The following is a 13,070-nucleotide window of genomic DNA, read 5'->3' as shown; positions in this document are numbered from 1 at the left end:
ATATGTCCTCATGAAGCTTCCATTCACACTCTGACTGGTCAGTCATTCAATGTTATCACTGCTGATCTGATGAATTTCGTATCCAATTCTTCAGCATAACTGACGTGAACGTGAGCCTAATCACCACATCAGATATACCAGTTAATTTTCTGAGGTCTCGATTACAGTAACGACCTTTGCGATCATTTGAAGTTTTGTAGATATCTCGCAAACGTAATATCCGACAACCTCAGTGTTGCAATCACTACAGTGTCTCGGGACACAGAAGTGAAAGATTCAACCGAATCTGAGTTCCCACATCTCAGTCACTGTTTCACAAGTATTCCTTTGTGCGAGTGGTTCTGTTCCTGGCATAATCTCTGCCATGATCCTTATTGCTTTTTGCATCGTGATTTTCCATGTGGCACCAGTATCATGAAATGGTTCTTCCTTGGCATTGTAAACACAGCAAGTTCTGCTCGAATCACTGTCACAGCAATCGGCATTTTTCCCGTTTTACTCCATGTAATATGTGCTTAGCAAACGCTGGGAAAATCAATCTATTTTTTACATAAAAATACTCTTCGTGGTGATCAGTTTCCTTCTTCAAACACCCGCTGTCTCACATCTTTGCGTTTCACATATCATAACCACCCTTTATCGGAGTAACCTCTCCCTCCCACAAGAACTAACTTGCCTAAACGTCCACCCTCCCATTTCACTGAGGTACTGCGCAATATAATACTCACATTTGCACTGTTCATTCTGTACTGCTGCAGTCACTGTTTTGGGTGAAAGTGCTCAATCCCATGGTCTACATCTTCAAGCAATTCAATCCATTTAGATGCACCTGTTCTGTAATTAATCCTCGTGGAGCAGCTTTTACTGACACGGACAAGAGATTACTGGAGCATCGGGCTCAGGATAAGTGCACAGCGCAGGATTGAGCAAAAGATGTTTTATTGGAAACGACAGGTTTCTGTGGCTTTCTCCAGTCGTTTATTTCATTTGTTCATTCGGTTCCCCCGAAATATTGCGTGCAGTTGCTTGCAGTTTATGCCCGGATCAATAGGGGCATAAAGTGAAGTTAAGAGCTGGAAAGGGTTGGGGAGATATGCAGTTAGGTCTAACATATGAGGAACGGCTGAGGATACTGTGATTGTATTCGTTGGAGTTTAGAAGATTAAGGGGAGACTTAATAGAGACTTACAAAATAATACATGGCTTGGAAAAGGTGGATGCTAGGAAATTGTTTCAGTTAGACGAGGAGACTAGGGCCCGTGGACACAGCCTTAGAATTAGAGGGGGTCATTTCAGAACAGAAATGCGGAGATATTTCTTCAGCCAGAGAGTGGTGGGCCTGTGGAATTCATTGCCACGGAGTGCAGTGGAAGCTGGGACGCTAAATGTCTTCAAGGCCGAGATTGATAGATTCTTGTTATCTAGAGGAATTAAGGGCTACGGGGAGAACGCTGGTAAGTGGAGCTGAAATGCGCATCAGCCATGATTGAATGGCGGAGTGGACCCGATGGGCCGAATGGTCTTATGGTAACCCAGGGAACAGGCAGTTCTCGATTTAATGTTGTGCAATGAGGCAGACTTGATAGGGGAGCTTAAGGTGAAGGAATGCTAAGGAGGCATTGACCATAACATGATAAAATTTACTCTGCAATTTGAGAGGGAGGAGTTGAAATTGGATGTAACAGTATTACAGTTGAATAAAGGCAACTACAGAGGCATGAAGGAGGAGCTGATCAGAATTGACTGGGAGAGAAGCTTAGCAGGAAAGACAGTGGGACAGTAATGGAAGGAGCTTAGAATACTTACAGTGTGGAAACAGGCCCTTCAGCCCAACAAGTCCACACCGACCCTCCGAGGAGCAACCCACCCATACCCATTTCCCTACATCTAACACTATGGGCAATTTAGTATGGCCAATTCACCTAACATGCACATTTTTGGACTGTGGGAGGAAAACGGAGTACCCGGAGGAAACCCATGCAGATATGGGGAGAATTTGCCAACTCTACACAGATAGTTGCCTGAGGCGGGAATTGAACCAGGGTCTCTGGCGCTGTGAGGCAGCAGTGCTAACCACTGTGCCACCCTATTCTGGGAGTAATTTGGGAAACACAGCAAAAAATCATCCCTAGAAAAAGAAACATACTAAAGGGAGGATGAGGCAACCATGGCTGACTAGGGAAGTCAGGGACAGCATAAAAGCAAAAAAGAAAACATATTGCAGTGAACGGCAGTGGGAAGCCAGAGGATTCTGAAGTCTACAAAGAACAACAGAGGACCACGAACAAAGAGATAAGGAGGGAAAAGATTAAATATGAGGGTAAGCCTGCCAGTCATATGAAAGAAGATTGCAAGAGTTTCTTTAGATATATAAAGGGCAAAAGTGGACATTGGGTTGCTGGAAAATGACACTGGAAAAGTAGTGATGGGGAACAAAAAAATGGCAGGGAAACAAAGAAATGGTGGAAGAACTGAACAAGTACTTTGTGTCAGTCTTCATAGTGAAAGACATGAGCAACATCCCAGAAATTCAAGAGAGTCGGGGCACAGAGGTGAGTATGGTGGCATCACCAAGGAGAAGGTGCTAGGAAAACTGAATGGCCTGAAGGTAGATAAATCACCTGGACCTGATGGACTATATCCCAGAATTCTGAAGTAAATGGCTAAAAAGATAGTGGAGGCATTATTGGTGATCTTCCAGGAATCACTGGAGTCAGAGAGGTCCCAAAGGACTTGAAAATTGCTAGGGTAACCCCACCCTATTTAAAAAGGGAGTAAAGCAAATGATGGGAAATTACAGGTCAATTGGCCTGACTTCAGTTATTGGTAAGATTTTGGAGTCCATTGTGAAGGATGAGATATCTGAATACTTCAAAGTGCATGGTAAATAGGACAAAGTCATCATGAGGAGTTAATGACCAGGTTAGACCAAGGAGAGTCAATGGATGTTATCTACTTGGATTTCTAAAAGGCCTTTGACAAGGTGCTGCACAGAAGGCTGCTGAGTAAGATAAGGGCCCATGCTGTGAGAGGCAAGGTACTAACATGGATAGAAGATTGGCAGAAAACAGAGTGGGGATAAAAGGGTCCTTCTCAGGATGGCTGCTAGTAACTAGTGGTGTTCTGCAAGGGTCAGTGTTGGGAATTACAACTTCTCATTTTATACATTAATGATCTGGTTGAAGGGATTGAGGGTACTCTAGCTAAGTTTGCAGATGATACAAAGATAGGTAGAGGGATATTGAGGAGGTGGGGAGGCTGCAGAAGGATTTGGACAGGTTAGAAGGGTGAGCAAAGAAGTGGCAGATGGAGTACAACGTGTGAAATTGTGAGGTCATGCAGTTTGGTAGGAAGAATAGAGGTATGGACTATTTTCTAAATGGGGAGAAAATTCAGAAGTCTGAATTACAAAGAGACTTGGGAGTTCTAGCCCAGGGCTCTCTGAAGGTAAACTTGCAGGTTGAGTTGGTAGGAAGGCAAATGCAGTGATGACATTTATTTTGAGAGGACTTGAATATAAAAGCAGGGATGTACTTCTGAGGCTCGATAAGGCTCTGGTCAGACCACATTTGAAGTGTTGTGCATAGTTTTGGGCTCCATATCTATGGAAGGATGTACCAGCCCTGGAGTGGGTCCAGAGGAGGTTCATGAGAATGGTCCCAGGAATGAGAGGTTAACATATGAGGAACGCTTGAGGACTCTGGGTCTATACTTGATGGAATTTAGAAGAATGAGGAGGGTTCAAATTGAAACTTTAGAGAATACCAAACAACCTGGACAAAGCTGATGTTGGGAAGATGTTTTTATTAGGACCAAGGGCACAGCTTTAGAATAAAGGGAACACCCTTTAGAACAGAGATGAGGAGAAACTTCAGCTCGTGCGTGGTGCATTCATTGCCACAGAAGGCTGTCGAGGTCAGGTCATTGAGTACATTTAGGCCAAAGATACATAGGTTCTTGATTGTCAAGGGGATCAAAGGTTACAGGGAGAAAGGTTGAGAAACTTATCCGTGATCAGCCAAATGGTCTAATTTCTGCTGCTATGTCTTATGGTTTTAAGCTGTACACAGACAGTCACCTGAGGCTGGTATTGAACCCAGGTCCCTGGCTCTGAGGCAACAGTGCTAACCACTGAGCCACCGTGCCAGCTTGAGCAATATTTGATTTTTACGGATATTGTTGAGAATAGTGAGTGTCTGAATCCTTTTTTTGGTGTTTGTAATGAAAATATTCCAACCTTTTCATCTAGTGTAATAAAGTTCATGTTTTTCTTATCTAATAAACCTTTCGTTCTTTGCAGACTGCACTGGAGAGGGATTTTGGGGTGCTAGCATCCACAAAGATCACAAAAAGCTTGTGAACATAATCAGCTGGTAATAGGGAGGCATATGGACTGTTGGCTTTATTTCAAAAGGAATTTCAAAAATGGAGAGATCATTCTAAAACTATGCAAAGCATTAGTCAGACCACTTCAGCAATACTGCTCCCCTTTTTTAAGGAAAAATATGTTGGCATTGCTGACAGTTTAGAGAAGGTCCACCCAGGTTGCTCCTTCATATACAGAGGAACCTCGATTATCCGCAGGGCATGGGTGGGAAGTATGTTGTTTGGTTAATTGAATGCTGGATAATCAAATGCCAAGCATCGGTACCTTGCGATCTTGTTCGGATAATCTGAAATTTGGTTGATTGAATGCCAAAAGTTCCTCTGTAGAGGGTTTTCTTTAGAGTAGAGGTTACGTGGGTTGGGCTTGTTCTTATTAGAGTTTAGAAGAACAAGAGAAGACCTGATTGAAACATGCAAGATTCTTAAGGGGCTTGACAAGGTAGTTGCAGAGAGGTTGTTTCTCATTGTCAGGATCTTGGATCAGGAGACATAATATAAATGTAAGGAATCGCCCAGTTAGGACAGAGATGTAGTGGAATTTTTTCTCTCAGCATTTTTTACTGCAGAGGGCTGTTGAGGCTGTTAAGTATATTCAAAGCTGAGAGCCATATTTTTAATCAGAAAGGGAATTGAGGGTTATGCTGATATGGCAGGAAAGTGGAGTTGGGGATTATCAGATCAGCCATGATCTAATTGAACATCAGACCAGACACAGTTGGGTTGAATGGCCTACTTCTGTTCCTACATTTTATGGTCTTGTGGACTATTGTGAATGTGTTCACTACTAACCGTGAAGATCAGTTTAAAAAAAAACAAAATTAGGATCTATCAAGTCAAGTTCAATTTGGGATCTGACTTGTCCAATATTAACATCAGTTCGGGTCATTACAACATTAATACATATAATGTATTATTCCAGTCTGTATTGGTTTTAATTCCATCTGTTCAGGCTGTTAGGTGTAAGGCACCTCAGGGTCTGCAGATATTAAATTTAGCTAGCCAAGTAAGTAGTCATTGAATGATTCAGTCTTATTCAGCATACTGAGGTAAATGAGCCCTAATTGTACTGGTGAACAAATACAAATGAGTACATCAATGCACGAGTATAATTTTCAGAGTCTCAGACAAATTATGGATTTTCATATATTTAAAAATCCTACTTAGAATAATGATTATTTCTCCCCACACAATTGTTAACTTAGGAATTGGACAACCAGAAAAGAACCCAGAAGCAAGCTGCTACAAACCATAGTGCCACAGAGGTTCGTCTAAACAGAGCATTAGAAGAGGCTGAAAAATACAAGACAGAACTCAATAAATTGAAGCAGAATAACAAGGTAATATTACAAATGCTTTGGCAAAGATATGATATTAAACATCAATGCAAGCTGAGGAGCTATTGCTACATTGTTGTATATTTATTTCCATCAAAGCTTTTTGTCTGCAGGTTCACACAAGGAGCAAGGCATTAATTAATATTTGTTAAGGAACAAGTCAGACACCTCGAAACACTTCAAAAAGGTAGCCCAGATCCTAACTTTGCTAGGGTAAAGTGGATACTCCAGGAGAGATGTCGCTGGTCAAACCACTTAGTTTTAAACAAAACATAATTTATTTACAAGATTACCAATTGAAACACAAATAAAAGAGAACAGAATACTGAATAACTTAATCTATCCAAAAAGAAAACAGATTATACCAACTTAATCATGCTGCTCCCAATACTTGCAACAATCCCCATAAACACCCCTTGGCACAAAAGGTAAAATCAAAAACAGGTTCTTACAGGAGAGAAGTCAGAGAGACAGTACCAGCCTGGACCTGTTTCTTTGGGTCCAGCAGTTTTTTTTTCACACTACTGCTAAAAACCAAACTAAACCAGAGAAAAGCTGAGCTGAGAGAACTGGCCACTCCCCTTTCATTGTGGAAGTTTTTTTTTAAACTTGAACACCTTCCACCTGAGGCAGTATCTGTTAGTTATAAACAAATTGGCCCTAAAACCCTTCAACCCCAGACTTTTTGGAGTCTGTGTCTTCTACGACCTCCTTGTAGAAAAAAGAAGCCAAGGACAACATAACCTTGTTAAAAAAGCTACATTGTCACATATTATTGTGTTAATTATGAACTTCTACAGTTAACTGTGGTCATTTTGGCAAAACAAAACCTCTCAAACAATTTATAGAAGTTCATCTTTTGGGTGTTTGAAGAAATTAATGGCAAATTATTACCTCGCATGAAATTTAGCTTGAATTTGCCATGCTAAATTACCCATAGTGTTCGGTGAAGGGGTAAATGTAGAGGAATGGGTCTGGGTGGGTTGTGCTTCGGCGGTTCGGTGTGGATTTGTTGGGCCGAAGGGCCTGTTTCCACACTGTAAGTAATCTAATCTAATCTAAATTGGCTATGCTAAATTGCTCATAGTGTTCAGGAATGCATAGGTTGGATGCATTAGTGAGTGGTAAATGTAGAGTAATAGGCATAGGGAAATGGGTCTGGGTGGGTTACTCTTCAGAGAGTCGGTGTGGACATGTTGGGCCAAATGGCCTGTTTCCACACTGTAGGGAATTCTATGATCAAACTAGAGTGCATAGAGACCTTCCAGGAGCCCGCAATGCAGGCAGGCCTGATCAACACATGTGCAGCATAGTAGCACTGCAAGGTACCATTGCCATGATTAAATGAGTGAGTGGAAGCTAGGGGATGCTCTGTTTTTCCCTCCTCCTCCAGTGAATGCTCCTGGCCATTGGGTTCCTTCTCTGTCCAGGTTCCTATGCTGTGTGGGCTCCTGGTCCCCATCTGTTCCTGTTCTCTTTGGGCTCCTGCTTCATGGCGCTTCTGTTCAGACCATGCTTTTATCCTACTGTACTTCCTCAGCAACATCCATCCTCTACAGGGGACATAACTGGATACAACTCCATTTAAATGGGGAAAATCAAATCCAGTAGGTGGGGTAGCTTTTTCAAATTAGCAAATAGAAGGGAGGTACTAATAATAAAAAGGTTCATAAATACCACATTTTAAATCATTGCAGCTTGTAATAATAAATTATTTTTTTTCTTTCTTTGTCTCTTTGGTAGAGTTTCATCCCATATCCTCTCACACTAACAACTTGTTAATCTTTTTCTCATATGTCTGTGTTGATCACCTGCTATGACTACTTGGCAAAAGTGAGGAGTGGAGATTAGTCAAGATTAGAGTGGTGCTGGAAATGCACAGCAGGTCAGGCAGCATTCACCTATTGCACTCCCAGCTACCTTCTCCCCAGCCCCACCCCCTCCCATTTATCTCTCCACCCCCAAGGCTTCCAGCCTCATTCCTGATGAAGGGCACCTGCCCAAAACATTGATTTTCCTGCTATGACTACTTGTCAGATGTAAGAATATTTTAAAGAAAGTCTGACATCAAAACAGAGCATCCATTCTGAGTGTCCAGAAGAAAGACTTTGTTTTGGATCTGCTGTCAGGCTTCCTCCAGCTATTGTAGGTTTTGAGACTGCCTAAAGACACATGCCTATTCATTATCTGAACTGGAAACTGTTTGTCAGAAGATGGCCAAACCATTAAGCCAATGCAATACAAACAAGTAGTTTTATGAAGATGCCGATTATTTGTCTTATATTTACCAGGACACAACTAACCAAGAGAAACTAACAATTGAACAACTGAAGACCGAAAACAAGAAGTTAGAAAAGCAGAAAACTGAGCTCATGACTGGCTTTAAGAAGCAGATGAAGTTAATAGATATCCTTAAAAGGCAAAAGGTAGGATGTGACAAAATGTGAAATGATCATTCACGGTATTTGTAAGACCAGGAATTGTTATTTAATTGGTACCTAAAATAACTCGGTGATCGAAAGGTAATATATAAATGCAGTCAAAGCTCTCAAACTTGCCCTTGCTTTTTTTTAGATGCACATGGAAGCTGCTAAAATGCTCTCCTTCACTGAAGAGGAATTTATTAAAGCATTGGAATGGGGAAACTGACAGTTGTAACATATCTCAATGTTGCAAAACATAATTGTTATTGCTATTAGGTTTGGATATTTTTCTCATTGAGTTTAGTATTTATATCCATCCTATTAAAACATTTTGTAAAATTGGTGGTAAAGGAATAAAGATATAATTATTTATGACCTCCTTTGTTTGTTAATTCATTCCACCAGGAGGGTGGTTATTGCTTTTACCCTTATTATTTTGCCCACGGACCCTAATATCTGTTTTCATAGTTTCTAGCATATTCTACATCTTGAAGCTTGAAAAAAAATTGTGTAGCGGAATTTTTGAAATAGGTTACTTTTGTTGATTTGTTTTAAGTTTTATTAATATTCTTTCTCTAGAGACAAAGTGGTTTTCAATTCTCCATGTGTAATTTAAAAGCTGATCTTGAAACTATTTTCCTGTTTTCAATGTGTAAGCAGCAATTGCCAAAAAGGGTCAATGGCAAATTAATAAAGAAAATTTAAATAGAATATCAAACACCAAGATACATCAGTATAATCTTCATCATCTTCACTACAAAAACACAAACATTTAAAGACAAATCTGTGAAAATTGATTCAGTGATCAAATAAGTGATGTTTATTCCATTTTATCTAACCATCAATTATGTCTAGGAATTTGGTATAACTAGTACTTGATTGTGTGTACAATGCCTCAATTCTCTAATATATGTTCTTGGTATGTACCTTTACATTGTCATTCTTAAGAGAGAGACTAAACTGGTCCCAGTCTATTTGAATATAGAGTTGTCCCATGATCAAATTAGCTGATTTTTTTAAAACTTCACTTTTTTTTTTAATCAAGCGGTTCAGAAAGGTTATTACACAACTCTGGATCAAGTGGGACTTGAACCTGGGCCTCCTGCTCCAGGGTTAGGGACACAACCACTGCACCACCAGAGTCTTTCAGTGATACTTGATATGCTCTCAGCCAATTATTAGTTCACAACAGAACCTCAAGTTTAACTTTGAATTCTGCTTGGTGAGACAATACTTTTCAACAGGGTTTTCTGCAAAGTAATGGTGAGAAGGCCAGTTCAGTCAGAAATCTCTTCCTGAATCCCTCCTTGGCTGGCTTTTTCTACAATTGAGACTATTACAACATATTTGAAAGAGAACTGGGTGAATGATCTATGTCACTGTTTTCAGAAGCAACTATTGTTAAGTTCCATAGTCCACACTGAATGTGACTTTGAAGAACAGTTGAGGTTTTAGGACATCTGTTTTTCTAGAACTAGTTCAAGTTCCTTTACCTTCTATTCTTGAAAATGATTTAAAAGCAAATAAATATGTGAAATAAGAGAAATACTCAATTCATGTTAGAATTCCCTTCATTTACACGACAGGTTTGGTTTTAGAGTTGTTCCTCTAGAGCACAATGATCTTTTCGACATAGTGTTTATTCTACGAATTTAGCTCCTATGAATAACTGTCAGATTTTCAGGCAGAACTTTCTGATGTACAATCAGCAGTTTGTACAGAGAGAAAGAGACACACTGGACAACTTTAACATAAAAAAATCAAATTGATATCTGGGCACTACAATGTAAGGGGAACACTGCTCCTAACTCAGTCAAGCATGAGTAAATCATGGTCATAGTACTCAGGGCGCCAGAAGCACTCTTGAAAGAGCTGAGTTTTTTACATATTTAGTACATTTACGCACAGGCACATACAACTCTGACTAGATAATAGTCCCTGGGCACATGTTGGTTCTGTATTATCAGCACCAGATTGTAATTCTCATAAATTCACTGATCACTTAATTGGAGGATCTTTCAAGGCAACTCGCTTTATTGCCCTTCTTTCAAATTTGTTACACTTTCATAAAATGTCACGATCCATCTCCCATCCACACAGGCCTTGTAGATCCATAGGAATTTGTGAGTTAAAATTCCTAATTCCTTCAGCTTAAAGTTAACGACTGCAATTTAACATATATTGGACACCACATAAGGCCATTCTTTAACCTCAACATCTCTATGCTTGCTGGATATGTGAAACTAATTAAACATGGTTTTACATCCAAGATATGCAAAAAATGTGAATCATTGAAAGAAGAGGGCACACGTGAGGTAATCTATCATCCACCCTAACTACTCTATGAGCCTCTATTAATTATTGCTTCATTATCTATTTCTTAAATTTATTTCATTATAGAAATTTTGCAAATGTTACCAATTCACCAAAGAAACAAAGAATGAATATAGGTCAATGCAATACTGTAAAAGATTGTTGAGTCAAATTTTATAAAAATCCACAGATGCGAGAAATTGCTGATCTGATGACCAAATTTGTCAAAATTCACTAATCTATATTCCATTAGTCTTCATAATAGATTTTCTCCATAAAGATGAACAATTTCACAGAAGTTCCAAATTATTTATTTATATAATTTCATTAATCAGTTTCATTACATTTTCAACGATTATAAATAGAGATCAACTTAAACTTATGACCCTAATGCAGCCATGCTCTAGACAAAGTTGACATAATGTCAAGCAATATCATCACAGGTCTAACAATCCCAGCCTTCGTCTGATGATAAGTTCGCGCTTCCTTTCTTGAAATTTTCTCTGAAGGTTTCATCAAATAATTCGAGCTCTCGTTCATCTCTAAATACTCCCTTTTAAAAGATATATATGAAATAGTAATTAGCTTAACCAGCAAAACAAAATTCAATCATAACCTTTGCTATGTTCATGCAATAAACTGAGAATATTTAAAAAGTAAGGTTGGTGTAAATCATTCAGGTTTTGGTCAGTGAGTTTTTTCTTAACTTATATTCTGGTACAGCCAGTCTTACATATAGCTGATTCCTAAATTCAGAAACCTTAAGTTTAACCACAGTACTCAGAGGCACTTTCATCACTTAAACACAAAACATCCAGGACCTTCAATATAAAACAAAAATGTGGGGTGGAGGGTGCTGCACGCAGATTGCGGTGGTTCACGGACTCCCAGCCCAACTTCCTGTTCTGTGGTGCTGTGGAGTCCGTGGACCACGTGTATATTGGGTGTGGGTGTTTGCACTCACTTTGATTTTCTTAAAAACTTCCTCCTCTGCTTTTGGTTGCACTTCAGTTGCTCCTGATCTTCGGGCACCCGGTACGGAGGAGGGAGGGCAGGTCTGAAGACCTCCTCGTGGGTCTGCTCCTGGGCCTGGCCAAACTGGCCACAAACAGGTCCAGGCAGCGGGCCGTGCAGGGGGTCGTTAGGGCCGACTACCTGCCCCTCTTCCGCAGTTACGTTAGAGCCCGGGTGTCCTTGGAGAAGGAGCACGCGGTGTCCACCAACACCCTGAAGTTGTTCAGGGATAGGTGGACGACGCAGGGAGTGGAGTGCATTATTTCCCCCTCCAACTCTTTTGATTTAATCCCTGCCCTCCCCTTCACTGTTTGATCACACAGCATTGCCCTTTTGTGAAGGGCACTGCTTGTCACTGGCCACTCAGTTGTTTTCCTATCTTCCTGGTGGTGGAAATTGAATAAAGATTCGTGCACCTTGTGTCTCTCACTGTGTCTCACACATGCACACATACACAGACACCATGGGTGCTGGGGAAAAAAAAAGAGAAGAAAAAAAAAGTGCACTTCATTGACTAAACCTGTACCTATGTATTAAGTATGAGCATCTTGTTTTTATTTTTAAAAATGCTTAATTAATTGGAACAACTGGCGGTTGATTTCTCTAATTTTGGGTCCATTGCACATTAAGTTTAACTCCTGACAAATCTAAACTATTGGCCTATTGCACTTCTCTAATTATAATCTTGCTGATTTCACCTTGGTCAAGCTTCCCACCCAAAGCACACTGGAAGTCACCATAAATACATTTGGTTTTGACTACTGCACACCACCATTCTCTTGCAACTTTCCACTCTGTTTGACAGCTAACTATTCCAACTTCTTCAAACGTACCTCCTTCACAGTCCACTTCCATAACATGGTAGTTCTACTTCTACATTTCTTGATATAGTTCATATTTCTCTTCCCAGAGTCAGCTTCTAATGCACTGATATGCTTTAGCTTGGTAATTGTAATCAGGATATTTGTGATTAGTTATGGCACCTAACTCAGCCTCTCTGCCTCTTTCTTTGACTCCCTTAACTATTGTTATCTGAAATTGCTTATCCAACATTCCAACAGACATCAACCAAATTTTCTCCAGTTCAAAGTTGTTAAATCTGAAATATTTAAACTCCTTGAAATGCTTTTGTTTCTAGTCTATTTCCATACCAACCTATTTCATACCACACAAGGTGTAGAACATTGGAATATTGCTTAACCACATTTTCTTCCATATCTACAATAACATTACATCCATCCCTGGTTCTGCTGTTTGCCCTTCAAATTCCTCAGCTGACTCCCCTCCTTAGAACTGCTATCCACATACTCCACATTAACACCAACATACCCCCTTCATTCCCTCAGGTTTCCAGTACACAATGGTTTTGATCTTTGTAACTTCCAACCTCAGCATTTATGTCTTTTGATCACCCTCCATTAAAAAGAAAATCAAGGCCCTTTTCTTTAGCTGTGCTCTGTCCCCTTCAGTTTCAATTTCCCCTCCAATCATGTCAGATATTGGGCATTCTGTGGCAATTAACTCACTTCGTGATGCCATACGATGTGTCAGGGGGATACCGGAATACTTTCCACTTGCTTGGATGAGCACAGCTTCAAAA

At 40.1% G+C, this 13,070-nt stretch overlaps 2 protein-coding genes across 4 annotated transcripts in view; one reads left to right on the top strand and one right to left on the bottom strand.

The window, feature by feature from the left end:
• The window catches only part of tex9 (testis expressed 9), a 71,809-nt gene extending 62,955 nt beyond the window's left edge, over positions 1-8,854 (top strand). For all 3 annotated transcript variants that reach the window (XM_043677479.1, XM_043677481.1, XM_043677480.1), the window contains 3 exons: positions 5,589-5,723; positions 8,012-8,146; positions 8,295-8,854. In XM_043677479.1, the coding sequence (XP_043533414.1) occupies positions 5,589-5,723; positions 8,012-8,146; positions 8,295-8,369 (345 nt within the window). In that variant the 3' untranslated portion in view covers positions 8,370-8,854. The remainder of the gene's footprint in view (positions 1-5,588; positions 5,724-8,011; positions 8,147-8,294) is intronic.
• A 1,897-nt stretch (positions 8,855-10,751) lies between these two features.
• Positions 10,752-13,070, bottom strand: part of mns1 (meiosis-specific nuclear structural 1) — a 29,862-nt gene continuing 27,543 nt past the window's right edge. The window contains exon 10 of the mRNA XM_043677477.1: positions 10,752-11,009. Within this exon, the coding sequence (XP_043533412.1) occupies positions 10,902-11,009 (108 nt within the window). The 3' untranslated portion in view covers positions 10,752-10,901. The remainder of the gene's footprint in view (positions 11,010-13,070) is intronic.

This window comes from Chiloscyllium plagiosum, chromosome 36, assembly GCF_004010195.1.
Source record: "Chiloscyllium plagiosum isolate BGI_BamShark_2017 chromosome 36, ASM401019v2, whole genome shotgun sequence".
NCBI lineage: Eukaryota > Metazoa > Chordata > Chondrichthyes > Orectolobiformes > Hemiscylliidae > Chiloscyllium > Chiloscyllium plagiosum.
Note: the sequence above shows the minus strand (reverse complement) of the source record. Positions and strands in the feature narration are given on the sequence as shown.